This window comes from Arachis hypogaea, chromosome 10 (assembly GCF_003086295.3).
Source record: "Arachis hypogaea cultivar Tifrunner chromosome 10, arahy.Tifrunner.gnm2.J5K5, whole genome shotgun sequence".
Taxonomy (NCBI): domain Eukaryota; kingdom Viridiplantae; phylum Streptophyta; class Magnoliopsida; order Fabales; family Fabaceae; genus Arachis; species Arachis hypogaea.
In genome coordinates, this window is record NC_092045.1 from 5,502,002 (window position 1) to 5,513,578 (window position 11,577).

The 11,577-nt window shown below is 32.7% G+C and overlaps 3 protein-coding genes across 4 annotated transcripts; 1 reads left to right on the forward strand and 2 right to left on the reverse strand.

The window, feature by feature from the left end:
• Positions 1 to 510: 510 nt before the first annotated feature.
• On the reverse strand, positions 511 to 2,093 carry LOC112718144 (heavy metal-associated isoprenylated plant protein 23). The gene is made up of 3 exons (XM_025770039.3): positions 1,761 to 2,093; positions 1,546 to 1,621; positions 511 to 813 (listed from the first exon to the last, which is right to left on the reverse strand). Exons 1-3 carry the CDS (start codon positions 1,968 to 1,970, stop codon positions 689 to 691), a joined length of 411 nt encoding a protein of 136 aa, XP_025625824.1. The 5' UTR covers positions 1,971 to 2,093; the 3' UTR covers positions 511 to 688.
• Positions 2,094 to 3,210: 1,117 nt separating this feature from the next.
• Positions 3,211 to 5,415, forward strand: LOC112714881 (F-box/kelch-repeat protein At1g22040). Of its 2 annotated transcripts, none has more exons than XM_025766577.3 (2): positions 3,211 to 3,349; positions 3,722 to 5,415. In XM_025766577.3, exon 2 carries the CDS (start codon positions 3,754 to 3,756, stop codon positions 5,188 to 5,190), a length of 1,437 nt encoding a protein of 478 aa, XP_025622362.1. In that variant the 5' UTR covers positions 3,211 to 3,349; positions 3,722 to 3,753; the 3' UTR covers positions 5,191 to 5,415. The 2 variants fall into 2 exon arrangements, with proteins under 2 accessions (XP_025622362.1, XP_025622363.1); XM_025766578.2 differs by having other exon boundaries at positions 3,248 to 3,349; positions 3,703 to 5,415.
• A 337-nt stretch (positions 5,416 to 5,752) lies between these two features.
• LOC112714883 (aminotransferase ALD1, chloroplastic) lies at positions 5,753 to 8,639 on the reverse strand. The gene is made up of 10 exons (XM_025766579.3): positions 8,459 to 8,639; positions 8,329 to 8,354; positions 8,185 to 8,252; positions 7,922 to 8,038; positions 7,563 to 7,625; positions 7,305 to 7,409; positions 7,160 to 7,210; positions 6,738 to 7,058; positions 6,405 to 6,611; positions 5,753 to 6,301 (listed from the first exon to the last, which is right to left on the reverse strand). Exons 1-10 carry the CDS (start codon positions 8,527 to 8,529, stop codon positions 5,996 to 5,998), a joined length of 1,335 nt encoding a protein of 444 aa, XP_025622364.1. The 5' UTR covers positions 8,530 to 8,639; the 3' UTR covers positions 5,753 to 5,995.
• Positions 8,640 to 11,577: the final 2,938 nt, after the last annotated feature.

The window sequence follows — 11,577 nt, forward strand, 5'->3', positions numbered from 1 at the left end:
AGTTCTTGGGCCGTAAGTGGAGAGTGAAGTAGCTTATTTTGCTTCAATCCCCAGCTTTCTCATTCAAATGAATCTTTCTCTCTTTATACCAAAAACTTGGGAGATAATAATTGAATTGAATAATGTATGTACATAAGGATATACTTATATATATATATATATATAGCAGAATATGTATGCATCAATAATGTTACATTAAATAAACCAACAACAACAACAATAATAATATTATTAACATCATTTTTGACGACTGTTTCCAAGTGAATGTATTCATCAGATTCATTTTGGTATGATATTAGATAGATTTAACTTAAAAGAGTCATTTGGATATATATTGTTGATATTTTCTATATGGTCACTTTCTCATCTTCTCTCCTATATTTAGAAATTTTTATTAATTTAATAATGAGTAGGAATCTAATGTGTATGTCTATTGCTACAACCGCCGGCTCAACTTAAATATATGGGTGGATCTCGTTTTAGAATGTTTAATTTTGTGACTATAAGAACATTGAATTTCCAAATTTTATCTGCAAGTCAATAAGGATGACATATTATATGCTTGAAACTTTGAAAGTAATCAGTCAATTAAATAATATATATGACATGTGACATTCAATATCATCAAATTGACTATGAAGATATCACAATCAGAAGCAATGCAGATTAATTAAAAGAGTAATTTTTGCTATGTGCTTGTCCAGAACTCTGCTCTTTTCACCTTTGAAATGCTCTCAAGGACTTCCAATGGAGAAATGTAGCCCATCACTGTCACCCTTTTGCTCTCTACATCTATACTAAATGATGTTACTCCTGACACAAAACATTAAAAACATGGAATCACAATTCTTTTCACCTTCACTGTAGAATAAATACTATAGTTACTGCTATTTTTAGAAGGGGTAAAACTGGTAGCTTCTTTTTCCTTTTTTTAACTCATTTATTTGTCACTGTTGCATGCCTATCAGTTGTTCTAGGCTAGGAATCTAGTGCTCAAATGTATTTAGAACACTGATATTTCCGTAATTTTAATTGTTGATTTTAATTAATATATATTATATATATATTTTTTTATAATTTAGATCGATCATTAAAAGTATTGGAACAATGATGTTTCAGGTACATTTAAAAGCCTTCAGGTAGTGTTTGGTGGAGAGACAGAGACGGAAAGACAAAGATCGAAAGACAGAAACTAAGAGACAGAAATTAAAATAAATCTCAGTATTCTATTTGGTATAAAGTGGGAGACAGAAATTGAAACAAGAATGAAACTCTAATTTAATTTGTATAAAGGATAAAATTGGAATTAGTTAATTGAAATGAGAATATTTTAGGTATAAAATGTTATTAAAATTTCAGTCTCCATCTCTAAAAATTTTAGTTCCCTGTGTCCCTAAATTTTGAAAGTACTGAAATACTGAAATTTTAGAGACAGAGACAAAAATTTTAGTACCAATATCTGAACTAACAAATATGATACTGAATCTCAGTCTCTCAGTTTCTGTCTCAATATCTCAAAACAAACACTACCTCAATAATTATTACCTTCCATCTTAGAGAGATGCTTTTTCACTTTGCCAGCACATCCTTGACAATGGATAGCAACCCGCATCACTACCACCTGCATTTAACATTAAAATCTTCAAACTGATAATGTAAAAATGGGATCAACAAGTACTACAACTACAACTAATAAAACTATAACCCCCTTGCTTCAAAGGCATTCTTAATTAATGCCACTGATTTCTAATGAGTCTAACCTGAAAGACGTGTGTTGCAGTTTTGTGAGGATGATGAGAATTGTGGTTATGAACAAGTTTGGAGTTGATGAGGCATGATGTGTCAGCAAGAGAAATGCTTCTGATATGCCTCCTTGTTGGTTCAACCACGGAACGGTAACTCATGCACACTGCTGTTGATACCTCAGAGTGGCACATGAATCCTCCACTCCTCCTCATTTTCATGCTCATCACACAACAACAAGATCAGAATAAACTCTTTCTTGTGGTGTGGAATATGTAATGCAAATGGGAGAAAGTGACTAGAGAGTAGAGACATGGTGTCATTATGACTTGGGCTATCAGTGTAGAACCTTTTTGGCATTTTATCATCTATTTCTATTATATGCATAATGCCTATGATATTAACGTGTCAAATTTCATGTCCTTTTCATGTGTTTAATGCTAAGGGATGGTTGGAGTGAATAGGGTTCATCCATTATATACAACATGATAAGTAAGAAATGGCTGTGAAATTAAATGTTAGGATTATAGAAAGTTATGATGATAAGTGCATCAAAACTTGTAGTAGGAGTAGGAGATTGGTTAGTCTACTTTTTACTTTAGCAGAGGTGTGGCATTGGCATGTGAAATTATTTATGTTGCTTCAGTCTGATTTCACCACTATTCCATTGTTAGGACCACCACCAACTCTGGCTCTTCCTGTAACTTCCACCAAAATTGATAAATTCCACTGTTTCATCAATACAGCCGCTAAAAATCAATACATTACCCCCAAAAGTGAAACTCCCCTGCAGTTATCTTTAAACAAAGTTGTTATTTAAAAATCGTTAAATAATTTAATAAGGTTGACTAAATTATCATCTAACAGTTATCAACTACACGTAGGTCTTTGTCATATTTTGAAGGGGATAGGATGTTTCCATAATAAATCTATTTTGTTCAGGTTTATTAAAAAATAAATTATTAACCAGTTTAATAAAAATGTCTAATAATAACGTGATACATATAAACATCTTTAGAAGAAAATAATTTTTAGTATCTTTATTAAAGTGGTCTCCTATTTTGAACTAAGAATAAATTACCATTTATACCCATGAAAGATATAAACGCTGACAAATGTACCCATATAAAAATAAAATGACAATTGTAACTACGGAAGATTGCCTTCGTCTGCCAAAAGTACCCGGATGTTGGCTATGCAATTGGTCTGTTAGGGTACTTTTGGCACACATAAGCTATGTTAGGATACTTTTGGCACACATAAGCTATTTTCTGTAGTTATAATTGTCGTTTTATTCTTCAATTGGTACATTACAAATGCTAATTTATTCTTTGAACTAACATAATATATAAAAAAAAAAACTAATTTTTTCGTTCGTGTGGGCCATGAATTGGATTGGGTCCAATTTTGCCTTGGAAACAATCCAATTGATCTCGGCCCAAAAGAAAAAAGAAGCAGGGAATAGATGGAACGCAATGTCGTTTATGGAGTTGGCCCATACACACCCACCCACACACTTTTTCAAGTTTCACCGAATCTATTTCGTCGTCTATGTAAAACTTGGAACATATCCCCCTGAATTTCATGGCTTTCCCCTTCTTCTGAGGTAACGCAAATTCGTTTTTTGTTTCTGTGTTGATCTGACTTTCTGTATTCAATATTCATATTGCCGGAATTGCTTTTTAATATTATCTGAATGTGCTTTTTCCAGAAATTGGTTCTGATTTATCTTATTTTCCTGAGAAGACACTTCCCTATTCTGTTCATGTTGTCCTCACTAAGGATATTTAATCCCATAATTATTTTTGAACATTCAAACCAACCAATTTACACTTGCAATTAAACCTTGGGTTTTCAATTCAACCGTAGGCTTTTGAATTTGCTATTCTGATTAAGTTGATCACTGCATTTTCCTGTTGAGTGGTGAGAAGTAATTAGAATGATAATGTTCCTGAACAGATTTAATTTATCCTTGAAGGTTAATGAGCTGAATTTTTGAAGTGGTTTTTGATGGGGAATGTACTTAGTCCGAATAGTTCCGAGACTAGATGGAATCATACCTCTGAAAATTCACAAGGTGAAGCTCGAAAGAGACAGAGATTGTCAAGCTCTTGTGAGGATAACACAAGATTGATTCCGTCCCTTCCGGACGAGATATCACTTCAGATTCTAGCTAGAGTTCCACGAATTCGTTATTTAAATCTCAAGTCGGTTTCTCATGCTTGGAAGGAAGCCCTTGTGAGTTCTGAACTTTTTAGTTTGAGAAAAGAACTTGGAACGACGGAGGAGTGGCTCTACATATTAACAAGGGTCAAGGATGACAAACTTTTATGGCATGCCTTGGATCCTCTTTCCAGAAGATGGCAAAGGTTACCTTCAATGCCAAATGTTTCCTGTGAAGATGAAGAAAAGAAGGGTTTGGCAGCCCTTCCCCTTCGGATGTGGAGCATGGTGGGTTCGAGTATCAGAATTGCTGATGTCATAATGAGCTGGCTTGGGAGGAGAGATGCTCTTGATCGGATGCCATTCTGTGGTTGCTCGATTGGTGCTGTTGGTGGCTGTATATATGCTTTAGGAGGTTTCTCTAAAGCTTCTGCAATGAAATCTGTTTGGCGGTATGACCCTGTTAAAAACACTTGGATGGAGGCCAGTCCGATGTCAGTTGGTAGAGCCTATTGCAAAACAGGTGTATTAAATGATAAGCTTTATGTTGTTGGAGGGGTTACTAGGGGTCGTGGTGGATTAAATCCCCTTCAGTCTGCAGAAGTATATGATCCGCATACATGTACATGGTCCCAATTACCAAGCATGCCTTTTGCTAAAGCTCAGGTGCTGCCAACTGCTTTTTTGGCTGACTTACTCAAGCCTATTGCCACAGGAATGACTTCATACAGGGGAAGATTATTTGTTCCTCAGAGTTTGTATTGTTGGCCCTTTTTTGTTGATGTCGGGGGAGAAGTTTATGATCCAAATAATGATTCTTGGCTTGACATGCCGGTTGGTATGGGTGAAGGTTGGCCAGCGAGGCAAGCTGGAACAAAATTGAGTGTTATTGTCAATGATGATCTATATGCACTTGATCCTTCAAGTTCTCTTGACTCTGCAAAGATCAAGGTATATGATTATGAAGGCGATACTTGGAAAGTTGTTGCAGGAGATGTTCCTATTCATGATTTCACTGATTCAGAATCTCCTTATCTTTTAGCTAGTTTACTTGGAAAGCTTCACGTAATTACTAAAGATGCCAATCACAACATTATAGTGTTACAGGCTGATTTGCAAAATGACTTAGCATCGCCCCGATCCTCGTTGTCACCAGATAATTCACTCACAGAAACGACTGAATCATCAGCAGCAGCAGAATCAGACAGAGACATTTGGCAGGTTTTTGCTTCTAGGAGTGGTAGGTCTGCTGAACTAGTCAGCTGCCATTCCCTTAAAGTTTGATGAAATAGAGCCAGAGATCTTCTATTGTTGTTCTGATTTCATGTCTGTGTTAATCTTGATTTTGCTGATAAGCCACAAAGATTTCAAATTGTAAATGGTCCTCTCTCCTCTGTATGATTGATTCATAAAGATGTAATTCCTTATTACTCGTATGCACAGAACAAATCAAGATTATACAAAGTAAGATTATCAACATAATATACTGGATCTAAAGATTTTCTGGTCCTTTCCTTCCTTTATATTCAGTACATCCTCATATAGCAGCATTTGGTCTTGTTTCATTCAGAGATACATCCTCTATGAATGAATAATTAAGTTGTTTTGTCATGCGCTATAATTGCTCATTGCTTCCTTAAAGTTTGCATTTCCTGCGAACACATTCTTTTATATATTTTATACCATATTTAGTTTAGGTTGTAATTTTTTGGCCATTTCTTTATGAAGAAGCAAAGTTGTTGGAAAAAGCAAAACCTATTCAACACTCTGCAAAACTTACCAATCATCTTATGCAGTGAACAGTCTGTTAAACTTAATATAAGAACTTAAAAGAAAGAGGAGAATATAAACCAAAAAGAAAGGAAGAAGAATCACATGTTCAAATAACATTAGCAAGTCCAATATTCTGATTTGTTACACGTATGTCCTCACACTTCTAGTTTTGGCAGGAGCACTTCAAAGTTTCTAGACGTAGAAAGTGTAGTTCACACCTGAATCCTCTAACAAGTAGTAGTGAAGGCTAATATTTGCCATTTTTCTTTATTGTATGTATAGAATATAGATCATAAAACTGAGATAAGTATAATCATTAGTTTTCCTCCTGATAAAGGAGATATTTGAGCCTCTCTGAGGCTTCAATGATGGAATCTCTCTGGCCAAAAGCACTAACTCTTATGTACTCTTCACCACCTGGACCAAAACCACTGCCTGGGACAGTAATAATGTGAGTCTTCTCAAGAATTTCAGCAAAGACATTCCAGGATTTTGAGCCTGGAAAATGAACCCAAACATAGGGAGCATTTTTCCCTCCATAAACTGTGAGGCCAAGAGAAGACAGAGCATTAACCAGTATGCTTGCATTCTCCATGTAGTAGTTGATAAGGGACTTCACAGCCTGAGATTTTGTTCAAAAACAATATTTAGCAGAAATCACAATAGAACAGAAGTTTCAATGAATTCTCAATTAAGATACTGATTCTTAGGGAACTGTAACTTACCCTGAAACCTTCTGGGGACAGACATGCTAGCCCACCAGCTTGGGCTATGTTGGAAGCTCCATTGAAGCAGGTGCACATTATGCGGTTGAAATCATGGACAACAGGGAAGCCATTTGAATATAAGAGTTCTTCAGGGACCACGGTCCATCCAAGTCGGACACCTGTGAAGCCTGCGAATTTTGAGAAGGATGAAACTTCGATCGCTACCTGAAAGCACAACGAGGAAAGACAAAAGTTAAGCTTGCCATTTGGGAATTTCATGCAAAATAATGCTGCACATGATGCAAGGTTAAGGATTATGAATAGGTCTTAAAAATAGGCCATGAGGCTTACTTCTCTGGCTCCAGGAATTTCGAAGATTGACTTGGGACTATCATCAGTGATATAAGCTGAATATGCAGAATCGAAGATAATGATTGATCCATTCACTTTGGCAAAATCAACAAGTTGTTCCAATTGCTTCCTTGTTGCTGCATGGCCAGTGGGATTGTTTGGAGAACAGAAGAAAATGAGCTCTGGCCTTGAAGCTTTATGCAGATCAGGAAAGAAGTTTGTTTGAGGTCCACACTTCATGTATTCTATGTTTTTGTATTTTCCAACTTTATCTACAAAATCACCAGCCTGACCAATTATAACACTTGAATCTATGTAGGCCTGCCTCAGTCATAAACACTTCCATGAGTTAGAAGCATCTTCTGTTTGCCTTTATAATCATGAAAATAAGAAAAACCATCACAGAGGAGCAATTACAATACCGGAAACGATGGATCCTGTACAGCTATCTTCAGATTAGGACCCATAAGCAGCTGCAAGAATTGATCAAAATCAAAGTAAGTACATTTAACGTAGTAGGTAGGTAGAAATCTACTTCTAGATTGTGGATTAACATTGATGGAATACCTGAAGGCGAGTAATATCACACTGTGCACCATCTGAAACAAAAACTTCTGTGGGTTTTATTCCTAGATCCTTGTAGTATACATCAGCAATTGCCTTCCTCAATGCCTGCGATTTTTTTTTCCAGATTATATATGCATTTCATCTGCATGATATACATTATATTGATCTACTATATGGTAAGTGGAAAATTTTACTCCCTAACCAAAGATGCAAAAATTGTTGTTTTAGTGACAAAATTGTTATTAATGACTCAAGTACCTGTTCTCCTTGCTCAGGACCATATCCTTTGTAACCTTTTGATGTTGAAAGACCAAGCACAAACTGCAAATAATGATGCATAGGTTACAAGAAAACCATCATGGAAAATTCCTATATAGGGGAAATATCAGTGTTGATTGTTAATTGTATAAGTATGATTCCTTATGTGCTTACCATTTCTTAAATAAAAAAGGGAATAGTTTATGATTTTTTTAGTAAGTATGATTCTATCCATTCATGCAACTAGTTGAAAGAGAAGTTGTCGTGTATACACAAAGTTGAGGTGGTACATTAATTCTCAAAGTGACTTATTTATTTTTCTCCTGCTAATTAAGTAGAAATAATTTTAAATGACTTACATCAACCATGCTTGATGTTACCATAGTTGGTAAGGGTTCTGTAGTATCACCAATTCCAAGGTCAATGATGTTTGCATGTGGATACTTTTGTAAGTGCATATGCTCGTGCCTTTCAATCTGATACATGATACATATAGAACTAGTGATTAAAAGTCATAGAGTAACAAAACACATAACCTATTAACTTGATCTTAGATTTAGTTGTTCACTGTAGCAATTTAAATGTTTAAGACATTGCTCAGACATTTGAATGAAAAGGGCACCTCAGGGAACAAATATCCATGTTGCAGTTTCTCCATATTTGAATTCCGGGGTACCTTTGTGCAGTGTCCTGCATATGACATTATTGATAATGATTAGTTTCATGCTAAGGGTAACAAAACAAACAAGTATGAGTTATTGCATACCAATTCTTGGACTTGGATTCTTCAACCTGAAAATTGTCATTGGATCAATAAGTCAAATATAGAAAAGAAACTAATATAAGTGGAATTTTGTCAGTGCAAGATACATTTTAACATTCTTTTCTTTCTTTACCTTGCAACTACCATCTTAGGCTGCAAAACATTTGTATTAAGGGTATAGCTGAAAATAGATGTCTTGTACATTTTAGCACTGATTTCTGTTCTGCAACCAGAAGTAGCTTTGGGATTCTAGTGCATATGATAGAAGACTAGTAATAGTTGAATTAGTAGTAGTAGGAATTGTGCAAGTTTATCTCCCAATAGCAAGCTTTATATATATAAGGGGTCAATCCAATAAAAATAGAGGTGTCTAATAACCTATGTGTATATTCTCATGCATACACACATGGGAAAGTCACATGTCAATTTCAACACTTCCATTTTCCAAACGTTCACCTAATTTCTCCCTTTTCCATTATGTTTGTTTCATGATTTTATGGCCATTCTGATAATTATGAATAAATGACCATTTGTACCCATAAAAGATGAAAACGCTGACATATGTATCTACACTAAATCGAAACTAAACTTGTACCCACGTAAGATGTCCTCCGTATGACAAAAGTACCCTGTCTTTAGAGGGTTGGAGTGCCACATAGGATATTTTTGTCACACGGAGGGCATCTTGCGTGGATACAAGTTTAGTTTCGATCTAGTATAAGTACATATGTTAACGTTTTCATCTTTTATAGGTACAAATGGTCATTTATTCGATAATTATATAGTAATTTGTATAGATATATATTTAGTGTTATATTTATTATTATAGCACCTAATGTCATATTTTAAAAAAACATACAAATTATTAGTAATAATAATATTATCTAATTTTAATGAAGATTGAGTGTAACCTATTTTCAAAATAAAATGTTTTAAAAATACATTGTTCTTTTTTTTCCGATAAATTGGACCGCTCTTAATCTTAGGTATTATATTACAAATTTATATCCACGCACAAACACATAACTACATGGGTTATTATTATTCCACTATATCAGCTAAACCTGTGTTTTGAACTCGAGTGCAGCTTCATGGAGGACAACAAATCTATATAATATATAATTATGCATAAATATATAATGACTAATTTTTTGTGTTCACATCGCATTAATAGGTATCATTTGACATTTGCTAGATTCTCAATACTTTTTAGTAATGAAATTGTGAGTCATAAAATACTATATCAAGAACAATGTTTTATTAGTAAGCTAATGCACAAATTTAAGAACTTCATTTCTTAATCAACAAGCCGTCTCATGCATCAAGTCTTCAATAAATAAGAGGCAAATAAATGCCTTTATAACATACCACATACGTTATTGTTGAAAAAAATAGAAAAAGGCTTAAATAAGAACCAATAAGTAAGAAGACCTATATGCCCATCATTATTGTATTTCCTCATATTCTCATTGATGGAGCTATCTTCAGTTTTTGGACCACCTAACAATTCTTTGAACCTTCCAAATTAATAATCAATTGTCATGTTCATGTATTAGCATACTTCCAGCATTACTATTTTCCCCCTTATATATATATACACCTCATCTTCCAGATCCGTAGAAAACAAAAATTTCTCAAGAACTAATTGTTAAAGACATCACCTTCAAGAAGAAATAATTTTGGATCTAAACAATTGATAACACAATTGGATTTTACAAGAAATATTGCAGATCACACTTTGGACAAAAATAAGAACTACATTTTAATTTATTATATTTAAACATGAACGTTTGAGTCTTAGAACTAGAAATGTATATAGTATATACCATACTATCCATTTAATAATGCTGCTATTTACAAAATGAAGGCTAACTTTTTCCTTTCCAGTTCATAAATGGCAAATATTTATCTTGCTAATAAGTGATAGATTAACTGATTAACCTATATATCATAGACTAATTTTATGATGGAAAAATATTTTGTGTACTCCTTTTAATTTACGTTATATATATAACTAAATAGAATATGAGATCATCTAAATTAGATTAGACGAGTCTTACACTCCATTGTTTAATAATGATTTTTTTTTAACTCAATGTATAAAGTAAAATAAATATAAATAACATATCTCATTCAAAGAATGACAGTACGTAACTTGAGCCATGTTATATTTAATAAAAGAATATTTGTTTTGGCTATTCATAGAAAGATATTAAAACTTAAAAATTTTCGTTATCCCTTTGAAAAGTAAAGCTTTTCTTTTGTTTAGACTTGAATCAAATCAAGGATCATTAAGTATTAATATTACAACAAAAACAATTTCGCCTTATCCCACTAGACAGAATTTATTACGGTCATTTTAAGTCTTTTTTATTATTTATTATTAAATGCTAATATTAATATATTAAATTATTATGTTAACCTAGAAAAGAGGGGATGAATGGCGTTTTGGTTAGGGGTCGCATTATAGTATAAGTTATAATCACTGTGGAAATAGCTAGGAAAATATATATATGGAAACAAGCATGCAATATAAAATGTCAATCAATGTTTATTGTTCTCTCTTTCAAGAACACTGAATGTTGACTAACATTTGTGCATGCAATATCTACATGTGCCAAATATCAGTGGAAAATGTTAACCCACTTTTGACCATTTAATTCAATATACGTATTATGGTACTAACTACTAATCCACTCAAATAAAAGATTAGAGTTTAGACAGATGTGGCAAAAAGAAATTACGTGGAAAATTACTTCATTAAAATAATGAGAAAATATCATTCTCCTCTTCTACGATGCTAAAATGATATTCTTCTCTCTTCTATTTATAAAATATATATTCTCCTCATTTATAATTTTTAAAAAATTTTATCTTTAATCCATTTAAAATTTTTTTTGTATTAACTAATGTTAACTTTATCTATTTTCAAAAAAAATAAATTATTTTTTTACAAAAATATTCTTTAGTAAAAATTTTTTTTTTGTCATTAAATTTTGCTTAGTAAAATTTTTTTAATAAATTATTTTTTTATTAATTAAGTTATATTTTTATCAAAATATTTTTTAAAATTAATAATTAAATTATTTTTTTCTAAAATATCCTTCAATAATTTTTTAATTATTAAATTATAATTTTACCAAAATTTTTATTAATAATTATTTTTTATATTTTATTATTAATTTTTCGATATCAATATATTATTTTAAAATTAAATAAAAAACCTTACTATTGTTAATATGTATAACAATT

What these genes read in the sequence shown, in the direction of transcription:
- LOC112718144 (XM_025770039.3), bottom strand. Translation starts at nt 1,970, where the DNA reads ATGAGCATGAAAATGAGGAGGAGTGGAGGATTCATGTGCCACTCTGAG. An exon ending in CTGCAACACACGTCTTTCAG is followed by an intron (nt 1,622 to 1,760) that starts GTTAGACTCATT and finishes TGTTAAATGCAG; the next exon opens with GTGGTAGTGATGCGGGTTGC. An exon ending in GCATCTCTCTAAGATGGAAG is followed by an intron (nt 814 to 1,545) that starts GTAATAATTATT and finishes GTTTTGTGTCAG; the next exon opens with GAGTAACATCATTTAGTATA.
- LOC112714881 (XM_025766577.3), top strand. Translation starts at nt 3,754, where the DNA reads ATGGGGAATGTACTTAGTCCGAATAGTTCCGAGACTAGATGGAATCAT.
- LOC112714883 (XM_025766579.3), bottom strand. Translation starts at nt 8,529, where the DNA reads ATGTACAAGACATCTATTTTCAGCTATACCCTTAATACAAATGTTTTG. An exon ending in GAATCCAAGTCCAAGAATTG is followed by an intron (nt 8,253 to 8,328) that starts GTATGCAATAAC and finishes TGTCATATGCAG; the next exon opens with GACACTGCACAAAGGTACCC. An exon ending in ATGGATATTTGTTCCCTGAG is followed by an intron (nt 8,039 to 8,184) that starts GTGCCCTTTTCA and finishes ATCATGTATCAG; the next exon opens with ATTGAAAGGCACGAGCATAT.